This window comes from Siniperca chuatsi, linkage group LG11 (assembly GCF_020085105.1).
Source record: "Siniperca chuatsi isolate FFG_IHB_CAS linkage group LG11, ASM2008510v1, whole genome shotgun sequence".
NCBI lineage: Eukaryota > Metazoa > Chordata > Actinopteri > Centrarchiformes > Sinipercidae > Siniperca > Siniperca chuatsi.
Genome location: NC_058052.1, coordinates 25,513,364 through 25,526,331, shown reverse-complemented (window position 1 = coordinate 25,526,331; position 12,968 = coordinate 25,513,364). Strand labels below are relative to the sequence as shown.

Genomic DNA, 12,968 nt, shown 5'->3' with positions numbered 1-12,968 from the left:
TGAGCTTCTTGTTATCAACTGACATTGAATAGATGATGATTGATGATGATTGATGATTGGTGATGATTGGCTGTAGTCTTTGAATGAAAGTAAGCTGATGGAAGGCTCGACAGTAGGAGGTGTAGGAGGCTGAAACAAACACAAGTGATGCTGCATTCCAGCAACAAGCGTATCCAGTGAGCGAGCTTTCAGCTCAGCTGGTCGTCTCGAAGCGTGTTGAAATAGGTTAAATCCTGGAACTGTGGGCTCCATTCTTTTTCTAGCAGTGCAGCCAAACACCTGGCTAAATAAGACAGTATAGACCTACATATGTAGGCTACTATTTTGTTCAAATTTACTGTTTATTTAGCCTAGATCTTCCCATGTGGGCAGGGGAGAAATAGAGCACTCTGGACAGCTCCCTGCTTCCAGCGGCAGGATCAGCAACTTGAAGAGCGCTGCGGCGCTCAGTCCTAAGTGTGCTACAATAATGCATAAAGTTGAAAGTTTGCAGGTCGGATTCGGGTGGTTGATTAACACATATTTTTGTGGGCAGATTGGCTTTCATAATGGGTTGGGTGGGTGTAGGTATCCTGGTAAAATCCTGAGATCACTAGCGAGCGTATTCACGTGGTTGCAAACTGCAATTTCACGCTAGATGCCACTAAATCCTACACACTGCTCCTTTAACTGCTATGTGTTATTTATGTTGTTAAATAATTATGATACTTATGTCCTGATGTTTTGTGATTGAAGCATTCTGTAAGTAAAGTTTTCAATAATTGATTAGGATCTCAAGGCCCCCCTGGTAGGTCCCTGAGGCCCCCTTGTAAGCCTCTGCCTTCCTTGGCACTGCATTCAAGTATTAAGTACTTATTTACAATGTGGCCTTCAATGTCACATACAGGACATAGGGACAAATCCACACAGCATAAAAAATATGAACTTATCATCAACAACTACAACATTCTCATCACTAAGCACAATACAGTATTTAAGCGAACAAATATGGGGCCTGCCCAAATTTCAAATTAAATGTATCGTGAATATAAAATATAAATTCCGGATTAATCAGGGTTTCCGGGCGCCTATTCCAAGAAACAGATTTAGTTTTTATTTTTGTTTTAGCAGGTTTTAGTTAGCGAGATAAAATTGTTTTTCTGTAGACTACAGTACCCGTCATGCCTCTTGTGGTGCGTGATGACGCCACAGAACATCAACAACTTACACGTAAGTTAAGAGCGCCGTTGCTGTGCTGTGCTAGCAACAACTGGGTAATGTGGAGCTGACCTCCCAGCCGAAACACCACATTAAATTAAATATCACCCGGCTATAAGCGTTTTGTATACATCTATACCTGAGCCGACATGCCTCCGAAGAAACCCGCTCAGCCCGCGGGAAATAAAAAAACTCAAGAGAAGAAAAAGGAAAAGATAATTGAGGTAAAAAAAAAATAACACGAGTTAGCATGTCGGTGTTTAGCGTTAGCTGATAGCTAACGTACCGCACGCGCCGTAGGCTGGTTTTCGTTCAGTACCGAAGCTAACAAGTGCTGACAAGTCAACGCTAAAGTTACACTGGCCTCTGGGCAGTTGTCAACGTTACCTAATTGTTCGGTAGTCGTTGTGATTAATTTAGTTGCCTTCAAACAAAAATGCCAATCGCTATAATTCAATTATAGCGATTAGTGTTAGCCTCCTAACAGCTAGCCAGCTGTTAGGAGGCTAACCTTTTGACAAATGCATGTATCTTACTGAGGTGGTCAAGCTAGCAGGGCCGTGCCGCCGCAGTAAGTGTTCACATTTGTCCTAGTAAGGTTGATATACGTCCCTAAAGTCAGCAGATAAAATTAGGAACCATAAGATAACATCTTTGTAGTGTATTACATGATTAGCTTGGTTGTTTTTATACATGAACGGGCATCAAAGCGTGGTACCATGGGCCTGCTTCCACAGGACAGATGAGGGACCAGATTTGAGCCTGTTTCGATGCCGAGCTAAAACAGGTGAAAAGTTAGTAGTTTCTAAACGTAATTTGTGTGTTGTCCAATTTGTTACTGTTAATGCCGATGTCGCTTTCTGAAAGCAGCTGTTGATTCGGCTAACCATAAAACATTGTCATATCTGTCTGTCAGTGTAACCATACCGGCTTGTCAGCATTAGCCGTCTTTTGCTGTTGTACATTAGTTAACTTACACAGGCACAGATTGTACTGCAACGTGTTAATGTGCCAGATGGCTTATTACTGCAGATCAGTTTGTCGATAGAGTTTGATTCAAGATGATTTACTAATTCAGAAAGCGTCATGTTTTATCTGCCCTGAATGTCAGATATGGAAATTAGCTTTTACTTGTAACTTTACAACAGGTAGTGATACTGATTTAGCAAGCCCACTACTGTGATATCACTCCTGTGCCATCTAAGATAAGGTTGATTACCTACAAATCCCATCAAAGGTCAAAAAGACCAAAACCAACAATGATTTGGTTCTGTTAACTGGTATTGTATGTGTATCCAAAGCTTATTCCTCTATGCCAACTGCCATAGACCTCAATTGTTGTCCAGAAACTATTGAAAACTCATGTGATTCACACCGTTCCACTGGGTGACATGTTAATCTGTGGCTGAATATAGTTCCTCAAAACACACTAGCTACTTCTATTTGAGTAATGTTTGCTAAAAACTCCAATGCCCAGCTATTTTGGTGAAATTACTGAGTCTTTTTTAACAAACTATATTTTTACATCTTCAGAAGTCAAAAAGGATTGAGAGACTGACTAAGACATTGTTAGATAACGCCAGCCACATCCTTCAATTTCAACAGCCTTGTTTCTCTAAAAATGTATGTTATTTAAATCTTATCACATTGTGCACTGGCAAAATAAGATACGAGTCTGTCAGTATTTTTGCTGATTTAGAAACAATTCCTCTTACAGAAAAACAGTTGTCACATTTGTTTTATTACTTACAGATTTGGTCAATTGCAGAGGCAAATTGTTGTTGACCCCGTGGTTGTTGCCATCTTAGAATTGACAGATTATGGCAATGTGACATAATGAATCTTACTTGCTTACTTGTATGTGAGGTTTGTGTGGCTCAAATCACATTCTGGTTTCCCTGAAATCACTTATTAACCACTATCGTGTCCACATATTGGTGCTAATATAACCAAACAGCTGCACCATCCTTAATTTTAAGACCCCTACACACTGCGATGACAGCAATGTTGCAGGTTCATTGCATGTCACACTGTGCGAGATGAGTTTGTGGTCACAATCTGTGACAAGACTGTATGTTCTCAATTTTGAGGCGTGTCAGATTGTGCGATGAATGTCTGAATCGTAGTACTGTGATATAAGAAGAATGTGCAAGCAGAGATGCAACATCAACTCGTGTCCTTGCTCTCATGATTCGAAAATAATAGTCAATAAAAGTCACATTGTGGTATTTGACAGAATATAATTTGTCAGATGTTGGTGGACATGTCTAACAATGCAATGCAGAAGCACCATTTGACTTGGTTTTTGTTTTGTTTTTCTAGGACAAGACATTTGGCTTGAAGAACAAGAAAGGGGCCAAGCAGCAGAAGTTCATCAAGAACGTTACTCAGCAAGTCAAACATGGACAACAAAGTGCCAGACAGGTTTGCAGGCAATTCTTATTCTCAGTATCTGTTTTTTCCCTCCATCCCTTCATTTCTCTCCATCTCCGACTGTCTTTTGTTTGAACTGTCCACAAATCAAACATTCTTGTCTCGCTGTTTCTCACTCTACTTTTCTACAACAAATGAAAGAACTGACCACTCATTTTAATCTTTGTGAGCTAATTTCATTGGATGCATCTTTGAATATATCTACCATCTGTGTGTGTGTGTAGGCTGCTGAGGCAGAAAAGACCGGAAAGAAGACTGATAAGAAGAAAGAGTTGGACGAACTCAATGAGCTGTTTAAACCTGTAGTTGCTGCACAGAAAGTCAGCAAAGGTAACCAACACACAGTCTGTGAAAGTGACAGAAGATTAATACATTTTAACTCTGCTAGTCTTTCATTTTGTGTTGTTCATCATTTAAAAATATACCAAATATTTGCTGGTTGTTCTTGTGTGCGTTCATTAAAGTTGACCAGTGTACTAGAAAAGATAATTAATCATTCACTCTACTCTCTTTTCTGCAGGTGTTGATCCAAAGTCAGTGCTGTGTGCATTCTTTAAGCAGGGCCAGTGTACTAAAGGTGACAAGTGCAAGTTCAGCCATGATTTGTCAATGGAGAGGAAATGTGAGAAGAGAAGTGTCTACGTGGATGAAAGAGATGAAGACCTGGAGAAAGGTGAGTGTATAGTGTAGGTGACCAGGATGTATTATAATGCTGAGCGTCATTTCCGCATCATGATTTTTATTTAATAGAAAGTGTAATGTTTGATATAATCGTCCCTAAACGGCGACAATAAATTAATAAGTAGGCCATCTGATACAAACTTTGACAGTTTTGGGAATTGCTTGGCATACATAAATTGTAAGCATACTTTCTGGTGGCTCTGTTTCTTCTTTCTGTTTATTTAAATTTGAGAAAAAAATGTGTAATTTGAAGTGATTTGTTCAGCATTAGGTATAAGAGAAATGAGGTGCACTTTTTTAACACCTGAAACTTAATAGCCACTTGAAAATCAGACTTCCTACAAGCACCAAGAGTCACAGTGCAAAATGAGAACACCCGGCTGCAAAAGCCAAACTACCCCTCACTAAATGCAGATTCTCAGAAACACTGACAGTTCAGCGATAAATCAGGACAGGTACTAATGAAGCGTTTTTTTTAGATGGCAGCATCTGCACCAAGCAGCACGGCTACAGTTTTAAATATATAAACTTCAAAGGAGTAAACTGCACACATGTTGGTATTGTAATGAATAAAAATATTAGTATCCATGTTACACGAAATGACCACAAAAGGTTCACTATTGTGCATTCCCCTTTTCTTTGGGTTTTATTTTTTGCAAAACACTTAATTACTTGTTGAATTAATGAATATCGGCATGTTGTTTTTCTGTTTAGACACTATGGACAACTGGGACGAGAAGAAGCTGGAGGAGGTGGTCAACAAGAAACATGGAGAGGCAGAGAAGAAGAAAGCCAAAACACAAATTGTAAGTCTGTTCTGATGAATAATGAACAATGAATAAAGACAGGGAAATCAACTGGTCCATCAAATGTCCATTTGATAATTGATACTATGAACAATTGTTTCCAAAAAACTATAAGGAACCGCTAAGAGAGACATAACTGCCCAAATAGAGCCTAAAAAGGAATCTGCAGGCAGAGAAATTAAGTCAAGTTACAGACATGTAACAGGGAGGTAAACGAGATGAGAGAGGAATATGGAGTTGAGGAAGTATGGAGATAATGAAAGGGATAGAGAAGAGACTGACGAAGAGAAAACCAAATCCAAGGGGGAAAATATCTACAAGGGTTTCCATGGACTAGGTTTGGGCAATAATGGAGGTATTAGATTTGATCAATCATAACATAAATCTTTGATCCCTGAGGTATTCCTCTTATTGCTGGGGGCATTCACAATTGGCCATGAATTAAAGCCAAACTGTCTGTCACTTGGGCACCAGCTAAGCTGTTTTTTTGAGCCAGAAAAAACACAGATCAAGGTCGTTTAAAATGACAAAAACAAAACAAAAAAAACCCCACAAGGAATTTCTGTCGCTGATGGATTCAGTTAATCCGTGATCTCATGGCTGTTTATCCCCAAACATATGGACCCACTTGACAGTCACTCTAACTTAATATTCTGCCAGCTAAATCCTATATAATACACAAGATGCTGTCTGTTTTCCCTGTTCCGTCTATGTAACATATCCTACTCTGTTGTGTTGTCTACAGGTGTGTAAGTACTTCCTGGACGCCATAGAGAATAATAAGTACGGCTGGTTCTGGGTGTGCCCAGGGGGGGGCGGCGACTGTATGTACCGGCACGCCCTGCCACCCGGCTTTGTACTGAAAAAAGACAAGAAAAAGGAGGAGAAAGAGGAGGAAATTTCGCTGGAGGAACTGATAGAAAATGAGGTATGGATGGATGGATGGAGGGATGCAAAGTCCCTACTTTCCAATTTGCAGTTAATAGAATCAGGAGAAATTGTCATATGTGTGATTTTTGGAGGCTTGGGGTGAATAAGAGCAGCATAGGGGGCATGGAAGAGATGGGCTGAGGATGCTTCATCACATTACTGATGTGCAAACCATCTTCATTCCATAATATGGGCTTTACACTTGTGTCCCAGATCTCAACAAGCATGGTTGCTGCCGTCATGGAGGTCCAGTGTAGAATTGGGTGTGCACAAATAAATAAATAAACAAATAAAGGTATTTACCGAAATAAATTGATAATTAGAAATTGTTGATATGAGTGCAGAATGATTAAATGCAAGTTAAGAAGCTTTTAATCGGGTCTCTACTCCAAAGCAAGAATTGTAGGTCAATCATAAGCTCGGTTGTTGTGAACAAACTGTTTGTTCTTCACTTTGTCAGCCAGCTAAGCAGGTAATATGCTGCTGTAAGAAAGTTTACACAAATACTAACCACAGCTTGCTTCTAGTAGAAGTGTTAGTGTTTAAGTCAGATGTGTTAACAAGACAGTGGTGGTTAGCATTCTGTTAAATTTTGGCTAACAAGCTGACATTAGTACAAGAAGTTAAGTAAATAACTGTATTTGTATTGCACCTTTTTAAAAACAGTTACAAAGTGCTTCACACATACACATTAAAGTATACTCAAGTAAAATACAGTAAAACAATTTTAAGACGGGCTCAATAAACACAAAATTGATAAATTGTAAATGTTGTAAAATGCCTGTCTATACAGATAGACTGGAAACTCAAGAAAAACTCATTAGTCTGCAAAAACAACACAGAAATAAAAGTCTCAGAAAGCCAAATTGGATGTTACGAAATGTAACCAGTTGCCTTCATATGTTGTAGCCCAAAAGGTGTGGACCTCCAACATGGCTACCACACGGGGTCTGATGTCAAATGCTCTCTAAATACTCCATGTGACTGATATTACCCTGGAAGCTCTCTTTACTCTCCACACCCTGACGTCTGTCTCTCCCCCTGCAGCGTGCCGCTCTGGGTGCTGATGTGACTCGGATCACCCTGGAGACTTTCCTGGCTTGGAAGAAGAGGAAAAGGCAGGAGAAGGTTGGAACATGCTTAATAATATTATTAGCATCAGTTTGTCAGGGCAGCACCAGAAATCTTTGATTTTAAGTACCTTACATTTCTCTGTGGAAAAGAGGTCTGATGATTCAGGACATTGTCACATGAGTTTTGATTCCATGACTAAGTCATAAGACTTAAGAATTGTATGTGGCTACACCTTTTAAATAAAATTTTAAAAATGCTGTTGATTAACAGGTGGACAAAGCAAGGGAGGAAATGGAGAAGAAGAAGGCGGACTTCAAGGCTGGAAAATCGCTAGTGGTAAGTCTGGCTCCAACTGGTGTGTGTGTATTGGTGATAAAGTTTTCTGAATAACTGTTTGTGTGTCTCTATAGATTTCTGCGGTCACTTTATGAGTGTACATCTTGACTTGTTTTACTGACAGTGATGCTACAGAAAACATTTCCACAGTAATACAGGATTGAAACGAATCACATGTATCTGCAGGTGAGCGGCCGTGAGGTGTTCGAGTTCCATCCAGAGTTGGTAGATGATGACGATGCTGAAGCCGATGACACTCGATATGCCAGCGAAGATGAGGAAGATGATGAGGAAGAGGTAATTCTGAAATTATCAACACTTTACAAATGTATCTGTGACACACAGTTGTCTCCGCACAATAACTGCACTCAACATTGTTTGATGTCTAATATAGTTTGCATTGTTGGTACAGAATATCTGCAGTATAACAGTAATGTAGTTTGAGCTAGTTATTTTGGTTATGCTGTAAATGGTTGGTTATGTTATATATGAGGCTTCAGTATTGAAATATTTTTAACACAGTGAACAGAGGCAACAAGTGTGTTCCTGTTGTAGTGCTGAAATTGTTGAACTTATGTAAATCATCTAAACTAAATTTAACACTCAGAGAAATATCCAAACGCTTGAGATCATGGCTGCTGCTCTGATTTTACAGTGTAGGAGAGAAGTAGACCATAAAAATGTATCCTATGTTAATTTTGGTGGAAGTGAAAATGACATTTAGCTAACAGACTGCTAGAACAGATAATGTTTCTGTTACTGCATTAATGTCCAGTAAGAGTGTTAAAAATTCCATCACAAATAGAGCACAAATTTCCAGGTTTAGCACATAAATTGAAAAGCTGGCTGCACAAAGTGAAGTCAAACAGAGGCACCACCTAGAACCAGGGCTCTAAGGCTTTGTTCAGACTGCAGGCAAATCAAATCAGTCACTCTGGATTTGACGTCGTCGCCATGTGTAGTGTTGCAAGTGATGCAAAAGACACTTTTGAGCGTCCAGGCTGAGACGCATCTGTAGAAATCCGATTGGAATCGCATTTCAAACCACCTCCAAACGTGGCTTGGATCCGATTTCCAGAAATCGCATTTCATGTGGTTTTTTTGTTGTCCAGACTTTTTATAAAATTGATGTGGATAAAATCTGGATATGACGGTTGACAATATGTAATCCCTACAGTTTCCATATCTCAAAGATGAGACCGCCACATTTCTTCAGTACGCTATTTTGCCTCATCCATAAGCAATTATATTTCAGCTTTCTTACAGGTGAAGAAAAGTGGTTTGGTCCCCAGACTTGGAGGTGTTTTTCTGTATTTAAATGGTGTAATTCCTGCTGAATTGCAGCTGCCTGCCTTTTCACACAGCAAAAGATTTGCCTGTTAATTATCTGCACCTGTTGGACACTTGTGTGCTGCTTAGTGGATTCAGGCTGTAAATTAATGCATAACAAGTTTAATGCAACAATAAAACATTTTTCATTAATTCCTTTCATTCATCTTAACTTAATTAAACACAATTGTGCTTTTTGTCCCTTAATTTCCTGGTTAATTTAATTGTAAACCTGGACTTAATTTTCTCTGGTACTAAAATGTGCAAGCATTTTCTTCAGTGAAAATCTCTTTTTGTTATCAACAAGTTTTTATTTTGGAAAATTCAGTCCCAGGCAGCAAAGAAATGTTCTGAAGAAGTTTTCAATTTGCCTCTCTGAAAACTGCAGATATCCTCGTGCAGCTAATTACAAATCTGTTACCTTATTTATGCAAAGTATTCACTACAAAAAAAAAACGTCATCCTTATTCAGCATCCAGCATTAACACTGAATGCTGCATTGAGGGCAAAATGACTCCTTGTCACTGTATATCACCAACACACTTTCAGGACATGTAAACATTCAGTATCTGTTATTTTAAATTAAATACATAACGAATGGCAGGTTTTAACTCCAGCACACTGGTGCAATAAATCAAAAGCAAAAGAATCTGCTGTTAATTTAATTGAGTTGGTTGTTCAGTTGTAACCAACATTTATTTTCACTATTTATCCTCCCAAATCCACAGACCAACTGTACTAGAGTTCCCTCAACACAATACTTTCCCTGCTTCTCTACATGATAGTTTAACCTCTGTCTTGTGTCACACTCCTGTCTAAACCTTATTTACAATTTCTATTTCAGATCAGTACTACAGAGGTCCAGGACATAGACTTATCCCGTTTTGTTCCACAAGAGGTCGACAACACAGGCATTACCGTAGCATCCACGGACCGTTTCACCTCTAGGAATAAGACTCAGCCAACGGAAACAGACAATGGTAAGAAAAACTCACTGACTATATAAGTAATTTCTGCCTATTTGCCATGTCAGTGCTCATCAGTTGGTAGGCTTAACAACTATCTGTAACCAGCCAATACATTTTGTTCAAATCATAAGTTAAAGGGATAGTTCAGGTTTTTTGAAGTGGGGCTGTATGAGGTACTTATTTATTGTCCTTGTATTACCTGCGGTCGGCACGCCCCCAGTTTGGAGAAGCAGAGAGTTGTACCGGCACGGAAGCTAACTGATGTACTGCCGAGGACGGGGTCAGCAGCAGAACGTATTTTAGCCACCTAAATGAAGGCCCACTGAAAAATATCAGTAAATATAAGCGTGCGCTATATTTTGACTATTTTCAGCGCTTTACCTTGCCATCACACAGCCATTTCCTTTGGAACTACATTTTCTCAACCGTAAAACTTCCATATTCCTACGCGTAAGCAACTTGGTCGCGCACTGTATCCACTGCTGGATATCAAAATACATTCTGCTGCTGCCCCCGTCCACAGCAGTACATTGTTTCGCTTCTGTGCCGGTACAACTCTCTGCTTCTCCAAACTGGGGGCGTGCTGTGTAGTACAGTGACTATGGATAAGTACCTCATACAGAAAAATCTGAACTATTCCCTTCAAGATGACTTTAAAGAGAAATCAATGAGTACTTTTAATACATAACAGACAAAACAACATGATTTTAAAAAAATGTCTTTTTCTTCTTCCCTGCTCCTTCTCCTCTGCCCATCTACAGAGGAGCAGCTGAACGGAGCTTGCGGTGGCGCTCAGGCCAACGGGCTTTCGGGAGCAGAGGGAGGTGGGGAGGACGGAGGAGGGGATGGTGAAGAGGAGGTACCGGTGGATGAGAACCTGTTCACGGGAGAAGATCTGGAGGAGCTCGACGAGGAACTCAACACACTGGCGCTGGAAGACTGAGGGAGCACATGAGAGTGAGGGAGCGTGAGGAGGAAGTTAGGACGGACTAAGTGACAAAGGGACGGACTGATGGATGCATGGAGCTAAACAACAAAGAGACCAGATGTTTGAATGATTTTTAAAATTCAGAGACTCCAGTAATAAAGCCTGATTATATCATGACATCACTTCCTGTCTCTGCCCCCTCTGTTTTCTCTATTGCCCCTCTTACATCCCACCATGTCCTCTGCGTTTTTGTCCATTGGGTGTCCAAATTTCCACAGCAGGGACAATTAGGGTTTACCAGGGCCAACTCCATGTGAATGCTTCTTGTCAGAATTTCCATTAATTAAGAGCATTTGTTGTGCACTTGCTGCTCTCTGAACTCACTAATGTTGAAACTGAAATTCATTTTGATAAATTAGGCTTCAAGTGCTTCTCTACCTGATCAGTTAAATATTGAATATAGTGATCTGCAGAGTGAGACATTGTAAGGGCTTAAAAATGAAAGCACTATACTTGTGAGATTGTACGGTGGGATAAGACTTCAATAAATCTAATAGCATTATTGACGTATGTTTTGAAAGAGCTTATACAATGAACTTGTGGGAAATAAACAGGAGTGATTCTGTTGTAAGAAACTGAATCTGTTCAGAGTCTCACCTGTGCGCATACCAAAATAAAAGCTACAGTTTGAGGTTACACTTTCATCATTCTACCGAAGATTGTTTCCCCTTCTTTTGTTATGGAAATTTCACGTAACTTTTTGAAGGAAAAGCTTCTAAAATGTTGGCCCTATTTCTGAGACCAGATTAGTGCTATAATTAAGCCCCAGGAGGGAAACCAAATGGTTCCATTATCAGCCCAGTATTGTAAATAATGTTCTCATGAGTTGCCTCCTAAAGAAATAAAAGATTACTGTACATCCAGTGTCTCTCTTCTTGGATGATGCCTTGTCCTACATTATGAGTTAAAGCGGCTATAATCTATTTTTATAGTGATGTATCAAATGACAATCTGAAAGGGGTCGCTCGTAGTGATGATCATACAGAGAATTGACACCCAAATCTGCAGCTTCCCTCAGCTTTATAGTGTTTATCTGTCCGGCCCACAACTTAACTGTTTTGGTTCACTCTCACTGCTCTCAAAGCGTTGTTTTCGGCAGCTGTTTTCAGAGAAAAAGTCACTGTACACTACCTGCTCAGCACCAAATGGCAGACAAAGTTAGCGACTAGCATTTAGCCAGAAATAGAGCTAAAAGAGAGTGAATATTGGCCAGAACAAATGATCATGTTGCCCTGTAACTGCTGGGTGTGAAATAAACAACTTTTTTCTGACAAGTTCACCATATCGACTTAAAAGTTTATGTCAATGTTATGCTGCCCCAAAGTGGCCAAAAGAAAAAAAAAGTACAAATTTTGCAATACCTAACTGCTCTTGTAAAAATGTGTAGTTGCATTTTTTGGGAATTAAAGCTATTTCTTTCCCCCCCCCACACTGTCACGACCAGATCAACCTTTGGGGGTCCCTGTTGCCTCCAAGTTCCCATCAAGTACAGTGCACACAGCACACTATAGATGGCAGAAACCAAACAATATGCATACTGTACAACTGCCTGGCCCCAGGTTATCTGTATGATGATAGTTATGATAGTTAGTTTGTGGTAGTTTGATGAGACACAGCATCACTTAGGGGTGTGCACCATATGAGCAAAATATAAACTAAAAATAATTAAGGTTTTATAACAAGATTTTGACACAGGACCCCCCCATACATTTATATCATTAAAGTGGCCCATATTTACATGTAAGTGAAGCATTGTCTTGGTTACACCTGAAACACTAATTTAGCTTTATCGAGACATCAGCCAACCACATTTACAACTGTCACACATTCATACCTACCAAGGCCAACTGAAGATCCAGAAAACCAATTAGTTTTTTATTCCAATGTCCACAGCCCATCCTCTTGCCCCACAAAGACCTGAGTTTTCTCTCAACTGTAAAAATATATATTATTGTAATTTCATAGCTGGAAGTGATATGACAAAGACTTTGTATGATTCTGATAAACTCCACATCTTTACAATTTACATTTCCCTCTTGCATAGACAACAATTTCCCATTGATTTTATTTAGCAGATCTGGCCTATACTTTTAATTCCACCACTATCCTGAAGAACAAAAATGTATTTAACAAAACAAGCACATGAAAGAAATGCGTCAAGAGATCGAAGTAAAATGGCATATTTTCAGACAACAGAGACATTATCCAGACTAGAGAGTGCACCTT

The 12,968-nt window shown here is 39.6% G+C and overlaps 1 protein-coding gene across 1 annotated transcript; it reads left to right on the top strand.

Annotated features, from left to right (window-relative positions):
- The first annotated feature begins 1,213 nt into the window (after nucleotides 1-1,213).
- Nucleotides 1,214-11,601, top strand: zc3h15 (zinc finger CCCH-type containing 15). Its single transcript, XM_044214332.1, has 11 exons — nucleotides 1,214-1,421; nucleotides 3,520-3,621; nucleotides 3,855-3,960; nucleotides 4,151-4,303; nucleotides 5,026-5,117; nucleotides 5,863-6,045; nucleotides 7,095-7,175; nucleotides 7,392-7,457; nucleotides 7,644-7,754; nucleotides 9,631-9,766; nucleotides 10,516-11,601. Exons 1-11 carry the CDS (start codon nucleotides 1,347-1,349, stop codon nucleotides 10,695-10,697), a joined length of 1,287 nt encoding a protein of 428 aa, XP_044070267.1. The 5' UTR covers nucleotides 1,214-1,346; the 3' UTR covers nucleotides 10,698-11,601.
- Nucleotides 11,602-12,968: the final 1,367 nt, after the last annotated feature.

Excerpts from the sequence above, each read along its gene's own strand:
- zc3h15 (XM_044214332.1), top strand. The coding sequence starts at position 1,347 with ATGCCTCCGAAGAAACCCGCTCAGCCCGCGGGAAATAAAAAAACTCAA. Across the intron at positions 7,458-7,643 it reads AGGCTGGAAAATCGCTAGTG|GTGAGCGGCCGTGAGGTGTT; the intron begins GTAAGTCTGGCT and ends ATGTATCTGCAG. Across the intron at positions 7,755-9,630 it reads AGGAAGATGATGAGGAAGAG|ATCAGTACTACAGAGGTCCA; the intron begins GTAATTCTGAAA and ends TTTCTATTTCAG.